The sequence below is a fragment of the Monodelphis domestica genome, chromosome 6 (assembly GCF_027887165.1).
Source record: "Monodelphis domestica isolate mMonDom1 chromosome 6, mMonDom1.pri, whole genome shotgun sequence".
Classification (NCBI taxonomy): Eukaryota; Metazoa; Chordata; class Mammalia; order Didelphimorphia; family Didelphidae; genus Monodelphis; species Monodelphis domestica.
Window position 1 is genome coordinate 181992117 of NC_077232.1, and position 24008 is coordinate 182016124.

General features: G+C 37.8%; 1 protein-coding gene across 1 annotated transcript in view; it reads left to right on the forward strand.

The window, feature by feature from the left end:
* The window catches only part of ARHGAP10 (Rho GTPase activating protein 10), a 385966-nt gene that overhangs the window by 194622 nt on the left and 167336 nt on the right, over positions 1-24008 (forward strand). Inside the window, exons 11-13 of the mRNA XM_007496250.3 lie at positions 10248-10329; positions 15797-15839; positions 17788-17853. Coding sequence (XP_007496312.2) covers positions 10248-10329; positions 15797-15839; positions 17788-17853 — 191 coding nt within the window. The remainder of the gene's footprint in view (positions 1-10247; positions 10330-15796; positions 15840-17787; positions 17854-24008) is intronic.

The following is a 24008-nucleotide window of genomic DNA, read 5'->3' on the forward strand; positions in this document are numbered from 1 at the left end:
CACTAAAAGTGGCTGTACAAAAATAATTGATATCCCTAATTTTTAGCATATCTACCAGTGCATGTCAGGTGTATGACTGAGGCAGAATTTGAACCCAGCATCTACTCTGTCTTTGAGACCAGGGTTTGCTCTGCTGTGACTTCCTCTTGTCCAGTGCATACACCTTCCAAATGATGAAGATGCTCTTGTGTAGTCAACTCTCAGTCATTTGAAGAGAGACTATGAAATATATTTTTCCTTTGGAGGTCTTTGTTTCTCTTTTTCTGTCACTGCATAGGTTTGGATCATTTGATTGCTCACAGCACCCTCTGTAAAGGAGGAGAAAGGAAATGAAAACTAAACTGACATTTGGCCATTTGGCAACTTACCACTGGTTATTATCAATATCTTATACTCTGATGTCATTATTGGGCAAAGTGCTATTCTAAGACTCCCATTAATGATGAATGAACAGGGTTATCTTTAGATAGAGATGACAGTATATTAGTAGAATTGCAGATTTTAGGATTACATGAGCTCCAAAGGACATTAGTGATTGTCTCATAAGTTTATTTTATTTTATTTATGTTTAATATGAACAAGAAAACCATCAAACTCATTTATAATTCAATTTAATTCAACAGGCATTTATTTCAATGACATGCAATTTGTCCGTGATTCACCATTTTCCCTTTTATTCATTGTTTACTCCCACATATATATACACTTTCCCATTTATATACAGCTGTAATCAATATGCATCCAAACCTTTTATAGATGAGGAAAAAGAAGCTAGTAAGATGAAGTGATTTCCCCAAGATTACATAACTAGTGAGTTTCCCAGTCAGGACTGATTCTTACTGGGGTGACTTTTTTATTTGTTTGAAAGACAGTGTCATGTGATAAAGAATGGAAAGGGTGGGCTGCTAAAGCTGGAGTGAGAAGACCAAGGTTCCCCTTACACCTCCAATGCATGTTATCAGGCAGGTCATTTAATTCCTCTTGGCTTCATTTCTTCCCTCTGAAAAAATGGCAGTAATGGTATCCATAGTAGAAGCTGTCCGATATAGAATTGTAATAATTAAAATTAAATTATGAGGCTGCTAGTAGCTTTAATAACTTTATTAAATCAAAATAGTAGAAGTAAAGAGAGGGAAAGTTAGGAAAGAGGTAGAGAGTTACTTAGCTCACTACTCTATTGGCTGCCATGATGGATTGAAGCTCAACACTAACAAGAGTTCATTCAGCCAGAAGACCTCCTATTCTTCCACTTATAAGCTCTTTTTCTCTACCCACTAGCTCTCACATGTCACATCTCAGGAATCAACCTTAGTTTCTTAATTTGCCTGGGCTGTCCAGGGGGACAGCTTCCTCTCTCATTGGTTCTTGGGTTCTCTAACTTCCTTTCTCTGAGGGCCTGTCTATACCTGCACATCTCAGTGGTCAAGGTCACTGAGGGGTGATGTTGAGCAAAGCAACATAATGGAGAAGAGAAATTCTCTTCCAACAGTCAGGAAACAGCTGGATGGCTCAAGCACTGGGCCTGGAGTTTGAAAGACCTGAATTTAATTTTTGCCTTGAACAATCATTGTATGACTCTGAGTGTGTCATTTCAACTCTCTTTGCTTTTAATACATTAGAGAAAGAAATGGCAAACCAATCTACGATTGTTGCCAAGAAAATTCTGTATACAGTGCTGGGGCATGAAGATTAGGATCCAACAAAGGAACAAACTTGGAGTCCAGATGTCCTGGATTTAGGTGCCACCTCCAAAATATATTTTCCCCAGTGAACTCAGTGTCCTAGGCTTTTAAAGGGCCAGTCTGCATTGAAAAGGGGAGTTTCCTCACTGGCATTTTTTATAATGATGAAATCAAAGGTCTAGCCCCCTCAAAAAACATGTAGCATTTTCTTCCCTGGGTTGTTGGAAAGTAGCAAATGAAATAATGCAAAATGCTTTGGAAACCTTGAAATGTAACATAAAAAATATTATCATCCTTAGACCTGCAGGTTTGGTATAACAGATTTTTGGGGGGAGAGATTGACCATCCATCATGGCAGCCAATAGAGTAGTGAGCTAAGAAGTGGCAATGGATTTCACCTATTCCTGCAATTTTTATTCCAGGTTACTCGGAGTAATTAAGAGTCAGAGAATAGTAAAACTGAAAGCTGAAGGAGATCTTAGAGATCCTCTCCTCTAACATTCCATTTCTGCAGATGAGGACACTGATGTCCCTTGAGTCAGTTCATTCAATAAGCATGTATCCTGTACTTGTTATGTGCCAGGTACTGTGGGAGTCCTTGGAGAGGAGAAAAAAACCAAATCTTGTAGTCCTGTCATCAAGGAGCTCAAGGAGCATCATCATGATGCTGAGTTTCTGTGATTCAGTACCTTGCCCCCCAGCTGGTTAGGATTGGCATTAGGACTAAAACTCGGGGCTGTGCTTCTTCCTTCCAGTCTACAACCTCCACAACCTCATCCCCAGATTGTTCTGTGGCCATTGGATTGCAGGTTTTGAGCTATGAGGGACTTTAGAGGTTCTTTCATCCATCCCCTCACTTGGTTGTTGTTCAGTCCTTTCAGTCATGAAGGTTATGAAACTGAGGAATTAGAAGAATGGTCATACTTTTGACAGAAAAAAAGGATATTTTTGAGAAAAAATAACTGAGTGTGATTTTGAACCTAAATCTATTATTATTATTATATTTTTAGATCTACTCTGTTATCCCCATCTTCTGGTGAGATCTTGAATACTACTTATGACCCAGATGTGTGGTTTGTGTAGTAGATTACACAAAGTTCATCCAGTCTAGAGGTTTTGTTCCATTCACCCCTTTGGCAATCCAGTGAAACCTATGGATCCTTTCTCAGAATGATGCTTTGTTTTTAAAAAAAAATCCTTACCTTTTGCTTAGAATCAATACAAGTATCAGTTCCAAGGCAGAAGAGTGGTAAAGGGTAGACAACTGGGGTTAAGTGACTTGCCCAGGGTCACACAGTTAGAAAGTGTCACAGACCAGAATTTTTTGTTTTTTAAATTTATTTTTTTCTCCAATTACATGTAAAAACAATTTCTAATATGAAAAAAAAAAGAATTTTGAGTCTTGAATTCTCTTCCACTACCCCGCCAGCTGGTAAACAATCTCATATAGATTTTATGTACTCAGTCATGTACATAAAACAGTTTTGTATATTAATCCTTTTATGGAAGAAAACTTGAACAAAATTGAATTCAAATTTGAACCCAATTCCTCCTGACTCCAGGTCTGCTGCTTTATCTATTGTGCTACCTACTTGCCCCAGAAAGATGGTTTAAAATGCATAAAATAAAATACACAAGATTATAAAGAAAACACAGTTAGATTGAAATAGTTACTAAGTATATTTTTAAAAGAGTTCATAGTTCCTAGGTTAAGAGCCCCTAGTCTAGACTAATCCCTTAGTTTTAGATTAAAAAACATAAATGATTTACTCAAGAGTAAAGTAGGGATTTGAACTCTTCTGATTTCAAATGCAATGAGTGTTGTTTCTAGTACACCATTCAGCTTCTTCTTGCTGATTATTATTTAAAAAGTTTAAAGTTGTCTGACTTCCCCTCAGTTCTTTCAACATTTTATCAAAATTTTCCTAATTTGACCACTCTAACTGCCAGCTGCTGCTACTCAATATTTCCTGTACTTGACTTCCTTTCTCTTCAGAGTACCCAAACTTCTCTGGGAAATCCTCTGTGGTTTTGTCATCTCTCTCTGTATTCTTGACTGCAATTCATTGCTAACTGAGTTTTAATTTGAATATTCATGTACTCCTTCCTATTTCCCTCCTGTGGGGTTGTGTCTGGCTTATTTCTTCCCTTCCTCCATATTTGTTAGCATGATAATTTCCAACAACAACAAAAAAGCTATTTGATTATTATTGGAGGTTGACCACCTGGAGCAAATGTGAAATGTGGGAAAGACACAAAAAAGCATATTAGAAAGGGAGCATTTGCTTCACCAGATCCAAATGTTTTCAGTCATTTTCAGAGTTTCATTCTAATAGTGGACATTTGTAAGATAATAATAATATCTAGCATTTAATATAGGACTTTAAGGTTTGCAAAGAGCTTTACATGTTATCTCATTAGATAATCACAGTCCTAGAAGGTAGCAGCTATTACAATCTCCAATTTACCAGTGAGGAAACTGAGGCACAGAGAAATTAAGTCACTTGTCCAGAGTCACATAGTAAGAGAGTTTATGCAGAATTTGAACTCTATTTCCAAGGACTGTGTCCACTATGTCACCTGTCTGTCTTAATGAATAGAAAGCTAAGGAATGTGATTTGAGAGGGTCAAGATTATGACTTGGTTATCTTTGTAACACTCCCAGGCTAATAAAAGGAGCTTCCTAAGTGCTTGCCTGAATGAGTGAAACATTAAGCACTAAAAATGAGATACGATGTCTCGCTAAGGTTCCCCACCTTCTATCCTGGGCAACTTTTCGGTTTGTGTCCTCTGACAAATTTACCACAGAGAATCTCTCTGGTGTGGTTGAGACTTTAACTTCTCTGGGTACTGGAGCATTTGCTCCATTATATTTTCCATGACCAGCTCAAGTCTTTGTCCTGCCATAGGCTTAAGGCCTACACCAGTGATGCCATAGGATTGGGAACTCTTGAGCGTTTCCTCCCTCCACCATACAGATTGACTTCTACCTAACTCATCCTCTCACAGAGTTGCCTGGAGCACTTAGAGGTTATGTGACTTGCCCAAGGTCTTATAGTCAGTAGGTATCTGAAACTTTGACCACCATCTCCTCTTGGAGACCCTCTCCCTTCTGGGATTTTCTGTTAAACTCCTTGAGGGTCTCTTACTTATCTGATTGCTCTCCTTTGTTGAGCTTTATGCTAAGCCTTTGTCTCTTCTGTCTCTACCCTCTCTTATTTTCAGCAAGCATCTCACCTTTTTAGTGCTAGTGGTAAAGTAAGTGGTTAAGGAATTCTAAGGATTGGATGATTCTTGGAAGTGTGATGAAATATCTAATAAGTGTGATTCTTAGCACTTTCTTCCTCCTCTTCCACCAACCTGCATTGTTCACAGCAGAAAGAAAAGTGGGGTGCAAAGGACTAAGGATTCTTTCTCCCCCCCCCCCCCAGGTGTCATCTCTGGTGACTAACCATATTTAGCTAAGCTATTTCTTAGATTTGTCTCTTTTATTGGAAGGGGACATATTTCTATTGTTGGAACCATACCCAAAGCTTTTTGTAATTTGATAGGATTGGTTAAAAATTGTAATATACTGTCAGAACCTTTTAGAATCCAGGATGCTGTCATATCATAATGGGATCTTGGAATTGTTTTTTTTTTTTTTGTAGAGGAATAAATGAATAGCTTAAAAAAAAGAACAATGTAGCCCACACAAGGGTGTGTGTATGTGTATATATTTTATAGCTAGCTCCCTTCCTTCATAGAAATAAGGGTATTTAAATAATTAGAACCAGTATTTTTTTGCTACTCCAATAGAATAAATTGTTACTCTTTGGGCTTAGCATTTCTGGCCAAGTACAAAGCTTACCAAGACTGATCCTATGTAATGAATTGTCATTAATGAACAGGCAGCAGAACCTACTCCTAAAAGAAGCAGAGATGTGTATTTCTGAATTTTAATCATAGACATTTTAATGAATTTTAGAGTTGTCTGAGCCATTACTAATATACTTACTGTATCAACACAGAGACAAGTTATACTTGTTATTCTTTTCAGTCTATAGAAATGAGTAGTTTCTGCCTCCTCTCCTCTCCCTCCAGACTTAGTATTTAGGGGGACAGCTGGGTGGCTCAGTGAATTGAAAGCCAGGCCTACAGACCTATAGTCCTGGGTTCAAAACTAGTTGCAGACACTTCCAGCTCTGTGACCCTGGGCAAGTTACTTAACTCCCATTGCCTAGCCCTTACCACTCTTCTGACTTACAACCAATACACAGTATTTATTCCAACACAGAAGGTAAGGGTTAAAAAAAAAAAGAATTAGTATTGAGACCCTCCAGGCATGACTTTTGAGAATGGTAGGGCTCCTCCATGCTACAAGGAAAAATCATTGCAGGGTTTTGGGTGGAGTATGTGTGATCTAATTTTAAAAAAATTCAGTTATATCTAGAAACAATTTTTGACAATTGTTTTTTGACATTTCAGAATTCAAGTTTTCCCTCCCCCCGAGGAATTGAATAGTCTGATATAGGTTATATCTGTACTTTCATATAATATATATTTCTGTACTGATCATGCCATGATAGAAGTCATATATCATACATATCACAGAAATCTCAGGCTCTAACAGCTCTTTCTTTGGCTGTGGGTGATATTTTCATCGAGTCCCTTGTGGTTATCTTGGAGACTTGCTTTGCTGATAGAGATTTAGTTGACCATTGTCTAATATTTTTGGAACTGTATGCACTGTTCTCCTGGTTCTGCTCCCTTCCCTTTACTTCAGTTCATAGAAGTCTTTACAGGTTTTTCTGAACTCATCCTGTTTGTCATTTCCTATGGAACAATAGTATTCCATTATAATTATATATCACAACTTGTTCATCCATTCCCTAAGTGATGGATGTTCCTTCAGTTTCCACAAAAAGAGCTGCTAAAATTATTTTGGTACAAGTAGTCCGTATCTTGTTCAGAATGGTTGTATCAGTTCACAGTTCCACCAACAGTCTGATCTAAATTAAGAAGGTGGAACAGTTAAAATTGTAGTTGAGACTGAAAAAAATCAAAATTTAAATGGTCGCCTAGGGAAATCCCAAATAATAAAATACCCAAGTCAGCTGCCAAATTTTTATGGTGATTTAGATACAACCGGAGGAAGAAAATAATAGAGGGAGAGAGAGAGGGAGAGAAGGAAAGAGGGAGAGAAGGAAAGGAGTTTAACTCAGAACCATTCTAGCTCAGGTTGAGCCAATGCGGGTGTTAAGGCCTTGGAGAGCCAAGGCAGGGAAAGGGGTCAGTCCTTATCACTCACGTGACCAATCTGAAGGAAAGTAGTCTGCGGGGCTCCTCCAACCTCAAGGTCCAGGCTCAACTGTACTCTAGCCCTCCTCACAGGAAGTCCCGAGAACTCCAGAGGCTGTTCTCTACCTCACTTCCTGCATCTCACATGTGCCAATGGTGGCTCAAGCTTGACTTAGGACTGCCCAGAGGTCTGTCCTTTTTTTGCACATGTCTGTTGAAGGCCATTTTCTCAAATAATTAAATCTTGAGTTTGATGCAGCCTTTCTTAATCTTGTTACACTGAGTAGGGTAGAGAATGTGGGTTTCCAAGACCTGATTCTATTATTCCAAGTATCTCTATTGTTATTGATCAAGAAATAGCTAAATCAGATCTTCTAAAGAATGGTCTGATTAGGATGGAATAGTTTTGAAATTCGCAAAGGGAATATTCTGATTTATTCTCTCCATAATTGACTTATTTTGAATCATTAATATTAGTATTTATAGTTTTTGTATCCGATAGTTCCAGAATGTACTTGTTTCCACATCAAAGATGGATTTCTTTTGCATATATAATTTGTTTTGCATTTGTACCTGTATGATTTCTTTTGTTTCATTAGTTCATATTGCATCATTGGCCTTAATTTGCATATAGATGATAATATCATCATCATCATCATCATCCTTCAGTTTCTGATTTAGTTTGATATTTAACTCAAACCAAATATGGTAGTTTTATCTTATGCACTAGTTAGTTGTTGTGGGTTCCCCCATCCCCAAGAATTAATATTTAGAGTCCTAAATCCTTTACACTTCTATTAACATTTTAAATCACCAGGTTGTCCCCTTTCCTTCTTACTTGACACATTTTTGTTCATGTTTCTGTATCAATTTCCATAATCCAGTATTCAGTTATCACATATTTCTTGCATTCTAAGTTACTCTTTATTTCAAAACTTTTATATGGATAAAAAGCACACCTTAATCATCATGAGAAAGTTATTCAAGGAGAAAAGAATGGAAATAAAAATTGTGGGCAATCAGAAATTTTAAAAAAGAAGGGTAGCTAGGTAGCACAGTGGTAGGAACACCAGGCCTGGAGTCAAAAGGATTCTGGGCTTAGACATTTTCTAGTTATGTGACCTTGGGCAAGTCACTTCACCCTGATTGTGTGTCCCTTGCTGATCTTCTGCCTTAGAACTAATACTAAGACTTCTAGAAAGTAAGGGTTTAAAAAAGTAAAGTTAAAGAGAGCCACATTGTAATTCTGATGCTCTTCCTTCAACTATCCTTAAATAACCTCTTCAAATTCCTTCTTCATGAGTATATGGAATTTCAGGCCAGCCTCTGTGTTTCTTGTACTCACTGTTTCTTCACAGAAATATGAATTGAAAACCCAACTCAGAGGATATAAAAAAGGGGTATTAAATTTCTTCAGTTCACTCTTTTTTTCCCTTCTAATAATCTTTGGAATTGATCCAATACTCAGAACTTATTATGGGGCTCTGTTTTGTCATCATTTTCTATTGATGCTGAATTATGTGACTAGTATTTGTTTCAAGTTGCTACATTACAATTGATATTTTTTGCTCATTTTAAAGTTCCTTTGGGCAAGAAAAGTGTATTTTAGGTATAATTTTCTTTTTGCCAAGAGTGGTTTAGGTAGGGGCAATTAGGGTATTGCTGAAATTCAGAGGGCATTGATAAACACTTGGAATCCTTAAGTACCATTGGAATAAATGATCTTAATACACCTACTTAGCAAGACTAATTAGTTTAAATAGGAAGCTATCTGTGCACATTTGTTTCCTCTATCCTCTAATGCATCCCCATAGTGGTAATAGTATTCTTTCTATACCCTTGGGAAGCATCCTGGAGCTTCTCCAACTCTGTTTCAACTGAATTTATATAAAAAAAAAGTTCTATGGACATTTTGTACCATTTGCCCAGCATGTTTTGTACTGTTTGTCCAATCAGATGTTCCCAAAACATCTGACTAAAATGCTCTTTATTATTCTTTATTTAGTGTGCTTTTTTTCTAAGTCTGATTCAGTATTTTGTGTGTGTGTGTGTGTGTGTGTGTGTGTAATCACTAAGTTTTAGGGAGTTTCCTTTCTAGATTACTTTATCTTCCATGAAAGATGTAATAGAGTAACATTCTCTACCACCATGAGACACCATATGTAAATAGTCTAATTTCATGTTCTCAGTTAATTGATGTGAAGAAAAAATGTTCTTTCCTGTAATTATAATTAACTCCCCTGAGCCTGGTGTGGCTTACTCTGAATGAGGGCCAGAATTTTAAGATCTAAGGTAAGGGCTTTTTTAGACCAATTTGATGGGCTAGATATTTTTGCCTTTTGCTCCTACCTTCCAAAAGGACACTATGAGCAATGGAGTTGGATGTAGTTAAAAACCTTTATTTCCAGATGTGTGATGCCAAAATAATGCCTTGAGTAAAGACCAAATAATTTGAGAAATTAAGAAAAATGATGAAGCAAGGCTAAAAGAATGAAAGAAATTAAAACAGTAATAATAGCTGAAAATGTGTAAGGTCTTCATAGTACTTGGTTTATATTAACTCATTTGACCGTCTCCATAGTTCTGTGGTTGTTAACACTACAAACTGTATCATCCCATTTTATAGATGATTTTGTTTAGGCTGAGGTTCTTTGCTTGTGGGAACATATCTATTAAATATTCAGAGAGATTTGAACCTTGCTTTCTCTTAACTCCAAATCTCCTTACTTACATCATGACCCTGAATAAATGACTTGAACCTTTTAGGGCTCCAGGAAGCCATATGACCATAAGTTGCAGATGAACTGCTTTTCTGCAATGGTGGAAATGACTTCCATGAAAAGGAATGGGGAAAAAAACCCAACTTAGTTAAAGCACAGTCTCTATCAATGGAAAATCAATTTAGTTTCACCATCTTTCATCTTAATTTGGCATTTTCTCTTGTCCTTTTAATGCAGATTTTGCTGCATGGTGAGATAATTGCTTTATGAGATAAATTCATCTTTTGTCCTTTGATAAAGCAAACAAAAAGATATCTCTTTATTTGGAAAGTAAGTCACAAATCATGAATCAAAATTCTCCTCCCCCTTCTGCTCCTCAGACTTTCTCAATCACTGGAGCCACCAGGCAGAATTTCCCTCCATTTGTGGATGGTCTAAATTTAGAAGCATATCAACTCAGCTGTGGCAAACAGTATCAGAATTTAAGAAAATGGGGGCTTCAAGGGTGATTGTTTTGAATAGTCAGTGACTAATATACTTTTGTTTCTTTTTTAAAAAATTTCAGACCTGGAATTCCTGTGACAATGCAGGCCTTTTCAGAAGAAGAAAGGAAGCAATGGTTGGAAGCTCTGGGAGGAAAAGAAGCTGTAAGGATTTTTTAATAACTCCAGAAAAAAAAGACTTTAAGTACTATAGGGTTTTAACATTACTTTTACCTTATTTGTGTGTGTGGTGATGCATGTGTGTGTACACTGGTATCCCTTTGGAAGATTATAGCTGTCTTTGTTATTATGTATGAGTGTTATATATTGTTATTATGTCTGAGTGCCATTGATTTGATAAGCTTTCCTAAATCATCCAACTTCTTCTTGTGGTGTACAGGTCTATATACTATATTTTTAGGAAGAATACAGAAAAATTGGAGAGATGTCTAGAAATGGGCAACTAAGATGATGAAGAGCCTGAAGTTCAAGCCATTTGAGGATGAGGTTGAAGGAGCTGAGATCATTGAGTTTGGAGAAGAGATGACATGGAGGACACAATAGCTGTCTATATTTGAAACATTGTTGTGATGTGAAAAAGAGAATAGTTTTGTTCTACTTGGCTCTCAAAGGCAGAACTAGGACCAAAGGGAATAAATTACAAAAGTTGGGAATTTTGGTTTGATATAAGGAATACTTGGCAAATAATTAGTTATTTAAAAGGAGAATCAGCTACTTTGTTAGGTAGCAGGTTCCCTCTCCCTGGAGGTATTCAAGGGAAGACTAAATGACCACATGGGTCTGTTTTGATTGTGTAGAATGATTTATTTAGAAACAGCCCTACTATTATAGCGTGTCACCTTAGAATTTCACATGGTATGAACTTGAGGCTATCCATAGCTTGTCTGATGCAACCATCACCTGTGGACATCACTGTTGTTATTCCTATTGTGATCAACATTATTATTATTATAAATGTCTCAATTGACTAATTTTAATTTGAATATACAGTCTGTATGATTCTCAACTCGGGCCCCAGTCCCATAGTTTATTATCCTGGATGAATTTATTGATAGCTTCAAGCCATCTTCACATCTCCCACTGCAATTCTCTGTAGTCTTGTATGGAAAAGATTTGTGGAATAGTAGGTACAAACACCACAGAGTTTAGAAGTAGGGAAGGAGCCTGATTTGGTGTTAAGAAAGGAATTATTCTGCTGGCAATGGGTGCATGTCAGGAGGAGTGAGAGATGAAGTATGTACAAATGAGCTATAGAATGAGTTTGACTGGGATAGCCATTTCTTATCTAAGGCATTTGGATAAGAGAGAGCAGGGAGAATGTATCAGCTGGGACCCTGTGTAGCATCTGAGGAGGAGTGACAGACCAAGATTGTAAAGAAGAATAAGTCTTGTTATTTTGTGCATTATTGAGTGGAAAAGGTTGACCTACGGACCCAGTCTAAAGTCATTAGACCTTGGACAACTATCTTATTGAGGGACAAATTTGGGAAATACTTGGAGGGAGGGTAACAATAGAATTTGATGCATGGAAGGTACATTCAAAGGAATCAATTATCCCCAAGTTGATGCTAGGTGAATTCATAGATAGACAAAATCATTAACCCTGGGCAACTTAACTTCCGACTTAGTTTCCTTATCTGCAAATTGGAAACTATTATGATGATCAAATGGGATAACATACGTAAGGTATTTTCTACATCTTACAGTGCTATATTATTATTATTATTATAATTATTATTATTACCAGCATCATTCAAAGGATGAATTGCATAGTGGCATCATTGAACTTTTTCAAGAAGGAAGATAACTTTTCAAAGTCAGCAAGCATTTGCTTATTATTATAATTATAATTACATTATTATCATATATAATTTATTATTATTATTATTATTATTATTATTATTATTATTATTAAGCACCTTCTGTGTGCCAGGCACTGCAAAATGTGACAAGGGAGAGACTTACCATTCTCCATAAATGCCTGTGAGCAGTTTTGTCAGTGTAGATCTTATTTTCATATGCATTTTACTTTACATTCTAGCTGTTTCTGCTATTTATTCTTTATTTATGCAGAAGATGTTTATTTTTAATTACATTATTTAAAAAATCCATTCCCACAAGTCTATTCCAACCTGTCTTCCTAAATATACTGAAAGTTATTGCTAATTTATTAAAACAGTCAACCACCAGTGTGCAATAAACAAGGAAAATAGAACTCTTTCCTCCCTGCCCCCCATTATTCAGTAGACCTTAATTAGGACGATAGACTTTAGAGCCAGAAGGGGATCATCTAGTTCCCCCTCCCCCTCACTCCTCTATTATAGATGAAAAGATTAAGGCCCATGGAGACAATGATTGGCCTATTTTATAATGCTTGTGGGTACTATGTGAAAATAATGGAAAATGTAAGTGCTCTGGTATTTAAGAATAATGTATCAGCATGATGGCAGCAAGGTGTGTTGGAAAGAGCCAGACCTGGAGCCTACATCTTCTAAGTTCTATACCTGTATAATTTTAGGAAATTCCCATTACCTTCTTAATCCTCAGCCTTCTTATCTGTAAAAGGATGGCATCAGAAAAAGCACAAGATCATAGAGCTGGAGGCAGATAGGACCACAGAGGCCATCAAATTCAACCCATCAAATGAGGACCTGAAGGTCAGGGTAGTTGATACCAGAGGTGAGATTTGAAACTAGATCTCCTGATGCAAAGCAGCATTCTTTCCTAGTTACCAGTTTAATATGAATCAGAAAGAGCATGAAATTTGAAATCAAAAGCTTGGGTGACCTTGAGAAAGTTTCTTTTCTCTTCTGGTCCTCAGATTCCTCATTTCCAATATGGAGATCTTGGACTAGAGTCTCTTCCTCCTCTAAATCTGGACTAGTCATTCATGGAGATGTATTCTTGTTTTGTGCAGGGTTAGCACTGATGAATGAATACAGCATCCTCTGTCTGTTTATTCTTAATGTGCCCTTGTGGTTTTTAGCAAGGTCCCGAGAAACTGATCTCTTCTTTGACAGCACCACATATAACCAAGACCCCAAAACAGGCTTCTTACTAATCCCAATTGTCAAAGTAAAGCTAGGACCATGGACTTCTCTCCCCAGTGCATAAAGAGGTCTACTTAAAAGTCAGTTTTCATAGAGGAGCTTACCTGCTGCATTCCCGGAGAAATAAATTTGCCATCAAAGACACTGTGACCTTGAAGACACCCAGCCCGACTTTTCCTTCAGCCTAAATAGCAAAGTGATTAGTTCAGAGATAAGCGAACAGGGGCAAGGCCTCTAAATATTAAATGTCCGGCTACATATTTGTGTGAGGAAACTTAGGCAGGGCACGTTTCTATGCCCTTAGAATAATGAGCTAGCAGCCACAGACCTTAGAATTGCTGCCTAGGGCTAGAACTGTCCTGTTTCTGATGGAATTATTTAAATTATGGTGGTCATTTGGTGGGGGGCAGCTAGATAGTGCAGGGAATAGAGCACTGGGCCAGGAATCACAAAGTCTCATCTTCCTGAGTTCAAGTCTGGCCTCAGACACTGGAGAAGGAAATGGCAAAGCATTCCAGTATTTTTACCAAGGAAGCCCCAAATGGGGTCATGAAGAGTCAGATGCAACTGACCAGCAACAACCTGTCAGTGCTTTGTGTAGCCAGATTTCAGAGGCAATAGTCAGAGGATGAGTTCTGTGCTCTGAGTCCAAAAGGAGCAGTTTTGTCATCCCACTGCTGTATCCTTTGGTGATGCCCCAGGTTGGTCATGTGGAGATGCTTATGTCTTGCTATTAAGGAAGAATGACTGTACCCACAGAAGGGAAAAAGTTAAAGAACACTGTGAAGGATGGAAAAGAAAATTGAATGCAATTATTGCATCAGAATCATAGGTTTAAAAGGGTTAGAGCTGGAAGGGATCTTAGTGGCCATTGAGTCCAACTCCTTCATTTTACAAATGAGAAAATTGAATGTTAGAAGTGAAGTGACTTAGCTAGAAGATGCCTGTGATGAAATTTGAACAGAGATCTTTTGGATTCCAACTCTGATACCCTATCCACTCTGCCTTGCTTCTTCTAATCATAGAATCTTAAGGTTGAGTGGGACCCTTTGCTTAGAGGAAAAATCCCTTCATAAAGTACTTGAGAAATTATATTTTGTAATGTGATTATTGTAACCAAGGAATAATGTTATAACTTGACTAAATAAATTAATTCAAATTTAAAAAAATAAAATAAAAAAACAAACCAAAAAAAAAAGAAATTATATTTTGCCCAGGCTTTGCTTAAAGGCTTCCAAAGAGAAGGAATCTAGTATCTCCTGAGTTTGTCCATTCTACTCTGGGTGAAACGAGGATAGGAACTGGACTTGGGATTTTCACTGGTGTTGGGAACTCCCTGCATGAAGAAACTCCCTCTACCAATATAGATTAGCTCCTCTGCATTTTACCAATCAGTCAGTTGTTGCCCAGAGCATGGAATGGTTTGGGTAACATGCTTAGGATTACCCCACTGGCATATGTTGCAAGTAATTTGTGCTTAGTAAGTACTTAATAAATGCTTAAAGACAGATTGTCCTTTGCACGAGATGACACCAGGTTATTTGAGGAATTGGCAACTAGTGACCAAGCATTTTTTATGTGCTAGGCCTTCTGCTAAATGCTGGGGATACAAAGAACCTGCCCTCAGGGAGCATTCACTTAAGGGGGGAAACAAGCATGTAAATAAACAGGTAGAAGTAATGATGAAGAATACCACATACTTCCTAACAGACATGATGAATTAATTTTACTAAATGAGACACACATTTTGGAATGTATCCAATAGGAGAATCAATTTTATTTGAATTATGCATATTTGGTGCAAGGATTTTGGTTTTAATTTTTCAGTGACAATGGTGAGGGCAGAGATGGGAAGAAGAGAATATAAATGCTTATAAACTGAAAAGGAGAATTAAGATTTATTATTAACATAGAAGATATATACAAGTTATCTCAGAGAGGGGAGGGTGCTAGCTAGCATTGGTGGAAACTAAGAAGGTAATGTGGGGGGGGTGGCACTCACTGTAGAGGGACCTGAGAAGGTGATTTGGGGGGGCTGCTAATGATAGGGATGATGCCTTGCATCTAGGAGGTGGACTTTGAGCTGATCCTGGAAGAAAGCCAAGGAAGCTAAGAGGTGGGAGTTAAAGTCCCACTGCATGGTGTAACAAGCACTGAACTGAACATTTCAGATTTGCAAAATCTTTGACTTGGTTTCCAAAATTTATTATAAAATCCTTTAGTTCTTCCCCCCTGGCCCCCCCCTCCCCCCATCAGGTCTTGTTTTGCTGCTCACTTTGGTATCTTTCAGTAGAAATCATAGTGAGGGGTATAAAGTTGTCTTCCTCGGAGCTATGTAATATTAATAGTCTCTAGGTTGCTTAAAACATTTTGCCTCTTTGTGAATGATTTTGACTCTTTTGGTCTCCTGTTGCCTCATCCCTAGTCATTCTACTGACAAAAGAGAAGTTATGTCTTTGTTGTGTTTGCCCCATATGGACCCATGACTAAAATATTTTCTTTCATTTCTTTTTCTTTTTAAATGCATATATACATGTATATATGTATATATACATATATAGCTGCTTCCCAGTTTGAATAGAATCAACCTAAGACGGGAAGGAGGTAAGTGCCAAGTCTTGTTTGCTCTTCCTTGTCTGAATCTACAGTGCTCATGATTGTCTCTAAAATGTGGCTCATGCTGTTCTTTCCTCCTTTCTCCTTACATCCTCTATACTCAAATCATTAGGGCTTTTTCCAAGTTCTTATTGGCTGCTGACTTCCACATGGAACTGAACTGTTTTGCCTCTGAAATAGGACTCATCATCCTGACCAGCCATTTTTACATTTCATTATATTCTGGGATTCCACAACAGTCTGAAGTCTATATGTCTTAAATATTGTCTTCTCAAAGAGATTATAAACTCTCAGACGTCTAAAGTCCATGAGTGAGACTTATTTTTATACCCATCTTCACCCCAGGCACAGACTAGATGTCTGTCGGGGGCTGGAATGCAAGTCTTTCAATTAAAACAACAAACCACCAAAGTAAAAATGAATATCATGCTGAATTCTGTATTCTGGAATGGAATGTCTCATCACATATAGTGTGCTCAACTGTGTGAACAATGGTGATGACTGACTGTGTACTCTTGGTTGAGCTACTTGGAATTGTTTGCCCATTTCCATTGTGAAGATGAGCTTTGTAAGATTGGAAGACATTTAAGGTGTGAATGGCAGAGTCAGGCAATTTGGAAAGTTTTCATGTTCTGTTAAATAAATAATATGGGAAGTTATGTATCTAACTGAGCCTCACATCCTGAAAGAGATTGAGCAACATCAAATTACTTCAATTCACCAATTTTTGATAGTAGGTTCATTTGATGGTGGTCTCATTCATTCACTCTGTCAACAACTCTGTCATATTTCTTCTAGTTTTGGTTTGATGGTATGGGGCAGGACACAGAGAGGAGTAAGATATCGTGCTTGCCAGTTTTAAGCTTATGAGTCTTTGTGGCAGGAACATTTCTAATTGTCAGTTTGGAGAGGAGCAGAGCCTCCTCGTGAGAATGGACTAGTAATGGTTTCCCACTAATTTAAGTGGTTTGGCACTCTGAAAGAATAGGCAGACCTTGGGTGGTTATTATCCCTGCTACCCCCATTAAAACCCCAACCTGGACCAAATGGTGGAGAAACCTACAAGGAGAAACCCACATGGATCCTGACTCACAAGCCAGACTTTGACTGTCAAGTGCTGAGATGAGACACTGAGTCCTTATTGTATTATTGTCTTGTTATCTCTTTAATGGATGGGAAGTAGCTGCCCATACCCACCTGTGCTGATTTATTCAGAATCATCAGAATTGCCTTGTGTTGGGACACAAAGTGTACTCTGCTTTATAAAGGCAAATTTTATGTCAAACAAAAATTACTTGGCATAGTCTAGATTCTCTTGCCTACCAAATGATTTTTAGATTTTAGTTATTTTGAAAATGGTATTAAGATGATAAAAACCAATCAGAAAACTGATGTGAAACATGACTTTCAAAACATGAATTATCATTTAAAAATATTCAGAGATCTTCTTTTCCTGAGCAAACTTCATGGTTTGCAAAATTAAGAAAAAAGGATGAAGGGTGTTTGTCCCAGCCCATATCAAAGGCACAGTTTTTTGTTATTTTTATTTCTGAGGGCTATTTAAGAAGCTCATTTTGTTCTCTTAATTTTCTCTAGGGCTCGTTTGAATTTGTACAGAATATACTACTCAGCCATTTGGGGAGGAAGTTTTTCTTGAAGGGTTTTTAATGTATTTGTTTTTCAGTGCAGAAAAAGATGGATGCTCAGTTAGCAACCTTCTTTAGCATTTAAAGTTGTTAACAGTAAATATACTGTTATTCAGAATGTGTGCTCCCTTGAATATACTAAGATCATCAATGTAGATCACTGCTGTAGCTCAACATGTGGCCTTTAAAAAAGAAATGGTTATGTCAAAATGAGTCCAGATGTTATTTTTCTAGCTTTGTAAGAAAAAAAAAGTGTATAATTCATTATGTGCTTAACATTTTCCTTTTAGGTGCACAACTGGATAAGATAGGATTCACAATTCTCAGAAAATGCATCCGTGCAGTTGAAATGCGAGGTAATGTGACTGTCTGCCTGAGTCCTTTATTCATGAAAGGATATGAGTATTTAAAAGATCTGATATTCATTGAGGATGCACACTGCTGTGGAAAGGACGTGGCATGGTGATTTGAGTGAATCAGAGTAGAAGAAATAAATATGCACCAGTTCCTTCACTCTAAGGCTGAGCGTCATAGATCTGAGAACTGTGTTTAAGGGGAAGCCAGGTGGCTCAGGGAGATGGGAGCTCCTAGGTTCCACTATGACCTCAGATACTTCCTAGCTGTGTGACCCCAAGCAAGGACGTCATCAGGGAAACATAGGATGAGACAAGAAGATGGGCTGATGATGTGGTGAGAGTAAAGAATCACCACTGGGTTACCCTTGTGCCCCATTGGTGTCCTTGTGATATCAGGAGGAATCAAGGAAGCAACACCGGGTGACCCCAGTGTGGCGAACTAAGAGAGGACATAATACCAGACCCATACAAGATGGGGAGGCATGGCTGGGAGAACATCCACATCAGCGACCCCACAGACTCATTCAGGCATTTTAGATTGCTTATTTTCTGTTCTTAACTGGTCATTTGTTCATTTGTGAGAACTAGTGTGGATCTTTCTTTTTTCTTTAGTAAATCTTGGAAACCATTTCAAAACTAAGACCCATTTGCAATTCTGTTTTAAAAACAGCATTTATTAAATGCCTTCTTTTTGTTAGGTACTGGGTACATAAAGATGCTGGATAAAAGAGAGAAAAAATTGTTATCTTTTGCTCCTAAATATATGTGTGTGTGTGTGTGTGTGTGTGTGTGTGTGTGTGTGTGCGCGCGCGCATATATATCTACGTATCTATATACATATATCTATATATCTAGTAGGGGACTTAAGTTGTTTCAGTATATCTGACTCTATTACTCCATTTGGGGTTTTCTTGGCAGAGATAGTAGAGTAGTTTCCCATATCTTTCTTCAACTCATTTTATAGATGAGGAAACTGAGGCAAACAGGGTTAGGCGACTAGCCCAAGGTCACAAAGCTAGTAGTAAATATCTGAGTCTGGATTTGAACATATATCTTAACTCCAGGCTCAGGTCCATCTAACTGTCTCCAGCAGAAGATTAGATTTTTTAAAATATGTGAGAGATGCATAAAGAGAAGACAGAATGCTGTAAGAGATATGGAGGGCAGAAGGATTATGCATAGTTTGGGCTTTCGGGGAAGAATTTGGAGAAAGGGATATGGATGCAAGTTTATGATGGAAGAAAAGGATTTTCTAGGAAAAGGTGATGATGGGAGGGTCTTTCTCAGGCAGAGGACCCAGTTTGTGCCAATGTGTAGAGACAAGGGAGAGCAGAATGGGGCTGGGGAATGGTAAGTAATTGGACATGAAATATGAAAGGAAGCAGATAAATAGTATTGAAAGACCCATTTAGTTTGCTATAGTTTTTAGCCACCAATATGTAATTTGCTTTTATTCTTAAGAAAAGTCACCTTCTCCTACCATTTGAGCATCTCAAGGTTCTTTTTATTGATGCTCTATGTTACAAGAAAGTCCTTGTACTTTGCCTGCCATGCAAGCAGATCAAAGGAATCCAAACATTTGGCCATTGCAAAACTGACTGTTTTGGAAGGACCTGCACATTAGAGGTTGAAGTCCTATTTGTCCAGAGACTTTGCAAGGTATGGATAATCAGAATTTTGACTTGCTCCTGTGTCAGACATCCCTATTCCTCCAGACTTAGACAGCATCCCAGGGAACAGCCAGACAGTCACATTTTCTGTGAAACCAAGCCTTTGTCAGAAAGCCAAGATTGCCACCTGTGAAATTAGAATGCTGAATAATGGACATACAAGTTGCTCTGTGATTTGGGTATGTGCCCATTCATAAGAAAAGCCCAAATTTCAGAAAGCCTTTTCTCCCTGACTCTTTAAACAATACAGGCTGAAGAATTTTAATTCATTTCTGGCTGCATTGGATTGCAATTGACAACTCTCCTTCCATTCCCTGGTCTTCCAGATTTTTGTAAAATGTTAAAACAGTTCTCAAATGCTAGTATAGTCTTCATTTTTGTTGTTGTTCACGGCTAGTAAATGGACAAATTTTCATCTTCTCTTTTTATGTGTATTTGTTGTTCAGTTAAAAATGGAAAGGACTTCCTTCCCTGATGGGGGACTTTTATACCCTATCCTTAAAAGTTTTATGTCTGTAGAGATAAAGTACCTATGTCTCTTGGGCTACCTGGTGGCTGGGTATACTTTATCAGAGGGCTTTGTATTTTCTAGGATATAGACATAAGTGACTCTGCCTACTGTTTGTGTATATTTTTATAGAAAAATTTTTTTATAAATCTATTATTAGATGATGATGGAAAAGAAGTAATTTCCCCCCTTTTCCATTCCTCTGATCCCAGAGATTCCCCCCCCATTATAAAACACTATTGCTTTGTAATACAAAGAGAGGGAACAATGGGGAACAAGGAAAAGGAAAAAAGCATTTATTTAGCCCCTACTATGTGTCAGGCACTGTTCTAAGTATTTTACAAATACGTTATTAGAGCCTCACAACATTCATGAGGATAGATGTAGTAAGAATAGGAGAGATAAGAGTAGTGATTCCTTTTAAGATGGGATAGAACTTAAAGTACAATAAGTCATTCACTTGTTCTACAGCTGTAAAATGTCTATCAATAGATTGTTTCTAGTGTTCCCATTCCCTCAAACCTGTTCAGCTATATCATGGCTGTTTTCCATCTTGTATTCTTCTTTTACAAATGTTAGTGTATTTGCCTTGGTCCTAGTGTACCCATTATTGAATGTCAATTCTATGCTGTTCCAAGCATAATTATTGTCCTGTGTTTTGAAATTAATATAATTAGCCTGCTCATTCCCTTTCCTGCTGCTTTTTAACATTTTTAACCCATACCTTTTGTCTTAGAATTAATATTGTTTCCAACTCAGAAAAGTGACAAGGGGTAGGCAGTTGGGCTGAAGTGATTTGCCCAGGTTCACACAATTCCTGGTGCTTTTTCTTATTGCAACATAATCCCATAGGATCATTGATTTAGTGAGTGAAATGTCCTCAGAAAGTAAGTGTAAGCTTATTTTATTTTTTATGTAAATTTTTATTAAGACAAAATATCAACCCTTATTTTCTGTCTTAGTAACAACTCTTAAGGCAGAAAGACAAGGGCTAGGCGATTGTGGTTAAATGACTTTCCCAGGGTCACACAGCTAAGAAATGTTTGAGACCAGATTTGAACCCAGATCCTCCCAACTCTCAGCCTGATGCTCTATGCATTGGGCCACCCACCTGCCTCTCTAAGCTTATTTTACAAATAAAAAAATCTGAAACCCAGAGAAGTTAGGTGAATGATGCACAGTCACATAGGAAACGGTGAGATGCAATATAGTCTGATGGCTAGAGGAATGTCCTTTATCATCAGGAAGACCTGGATTCAGGTCCTTCCTCTAAATCATGTTATCTGTGTATGACTTGACTAGTCTCTCAAACTCATTTTCACAGACAGTTGTATTAGAATTCAAAGATAAATTCTTCATTTGCATCAAAAGAAGGAGTTCCATATTAGGGAATAATTAAAGAAATGTATGTTGTAAAACTGCACTAAGAGTGGTGAGTTAGATGGTTGTCTGATTGGAGGTGGATGGAGAAAGCTGCCAGATGAGCTTTGGATGAAAAGGTGGGAAGAGGGGCAGTGAGACTGCCCAGCCCCCAAGGAGCTCCCAGTTGCATGAAGGGAACTGTCTGCAAGCAAGGCACAAATGAGATCCAGACTGAGGCACCCCAGCTCAGGAGGAGGGCTTCTCCAGGAAGAGAGGGATCTCCATGAGCCTTGAAAGAAACCACAAGGCAGAGGGGAGGTGGGAGGGAATCCCAGACACTGGGGCACCGGGGAAGGTGCCCTGAGTCTGAAGAGAGTCTCCTTTGAATCTGCTGTCACGGGATGATACACTGCATAGAGCCAGGCAACCAAGGGCTTTAAAAGCCATTTGGGATTCTCTGTGTGGTTTTGGAGACAAGAAGAAGCCAGCAGAGTTTATTGGGGGAGCAATGGGGGAATGAAAAGGACTGGCCTTTAGGAGAATCACTTGGACAGTTGAGTGGAGGTCCAGATGGATCTGGAGAGCCCAAGTAGCAGGCTCTGGCAGCATCCCCAGTGTGCAGGGATGAGGGTTGAGTGGGGGCAGTGTTAGAAAGAGCCAGGTTAAAGCAAAGGGGTGTTTTTCAAAGAAGAATCATCAGGACTTAGTCTCAGATTGGGTATTTGAGGTTGGGTGGGGGAGGTTGAGGATGAAGGTTCATTGCAAGTTGGGCTGGCTGGAAACATGGTGGGAGGGAGAGAGGAAAGGAGAGAGGGGGAGGAGACAGAGATAGAGAGGCAGGGAGAGAAAGGGAGAGTATAGGGAGAGAAAGAGAGAGAGAGGAAGAGAGGGAGGGAAAGAGAGAAGGAAGGAAAGAGAGGAAGAGAGGGAGAAAGAGAGGGAGAGAGTGTGAAAAAGAAGGGAAGATAGAGTAAGGGAGAGGAAGAGAGAGACAGGGAGAGAGAGATAGAGACAGGGAGAGGAAGCAGGAGAGACTGAGAAGAGAAGAGGAGAGGGAGGGGGAAAGGGAAGGAGAGAGGGAGAGAGGAATAAGGATGAGAGGTAGAGATAAAGTGTGCTTCATGTAAATGGGATAACTTGGCAACAATTTGGAGGTAGAAAATAAAATGTCATATATGAAGACTTAAATAGGTCACTTTGACTGGACTCTAAATTATATAAAGGGAAGAAATTTTATAATATATAATATAAATAATACTAATAATATAATTAATAAATAATTCTATAATTATATTTCTAAAAATTTTAATAAACAATAAATAAAATAAGTAATAAAATAAATAAGATATACTATATAAATATATATACTTTTATGTTATTAAAAATCATGTTTGGCACATAGAGCCCTGCATTGTCTATATAATCAGATCACACAGAGCTCTATATGCCAAAGACGATTTTTTAGAATTCTATATGCAAGAAGGAGCCATTGAAGGTATAAAGTCATTTAAGACTATTTCTTTCATAGCTTCTCATATCTTTCCCTTCTCACTATCATATTTACATATATGTATATATACATATATATACACACATGCAAATGAAAGACCATTTGGAAAGCTGATACAATAGTCCAGGTGTTAGGTGATATATAATAATATAAATACATGAAATATGTCCACGTTACATCATAATGTAAATACATATTATATTATACTATGTTTTTATATAAGAATATATAGCAGAAATATATAAATGTATATAAAATAGCCTAGGCACAAGGAGATATGTATATATGTAGAGTACATATGTATATATAATATAGAATGTATGTTTATATAATTATGTATAACAGAAATTTATAAATGTGTGCATGTGTGTATAATTCAGCTTAGACTTACATCGTTTATTACATTTGTATAATTTATATATTACAATGTGATAGAAATATATAAAATGTGTGTGTTTTTCTATCTATTGCCTTATTTCTAGGCTAATATAGTGATCTTCTGATTTGTCTTCATTCAGTCTCCTCCAATTCATAATACTCTGCTACCACTTCAATTCTTTTAAAAAGAGTTAGTGTAGAAAAGAATTAAAACCTTCCAACCAACATTAACACCTACTATGTGTCAGACACTCTGTTACCAAGTGCCTCACTCCCTGCTCAGCATCTCCATTGCCTACTAGATCACGTTAAAATTACTGAGCATTCAAGACTCAATCTGATCCCATTCTTCCTTCCCAGCTGCATTTCCTTAATACAGCCTAGAGAAGTCTGCCCATCGGCTCCTTTCTTCACAGACCTGCCTCTCTGTGGGTAGGATTTGGAATGAACTGACGTAGGTTGAGTTACTGGTTTTGCCATTTAATTGCCTGTGTGACTTTGGGCAAGTCATTTAATGTCTCTGAGCCCCTTAATTTCTCTCTTGTAAAATGAGAAAGGATAGACCAGATGACCTCCAGCATTCCTTCTGGCTATCTGTCATCCCATTGCATAGACTTTCTCCAGCGTTTTCTTTGCTTTGCCAAGATCTGGCTCACATCTTTCTCTTCTAGGGAAACATTTCTTGTCCATATTGCTTATTTGATACTGATTCTCCATTGCTTGATAT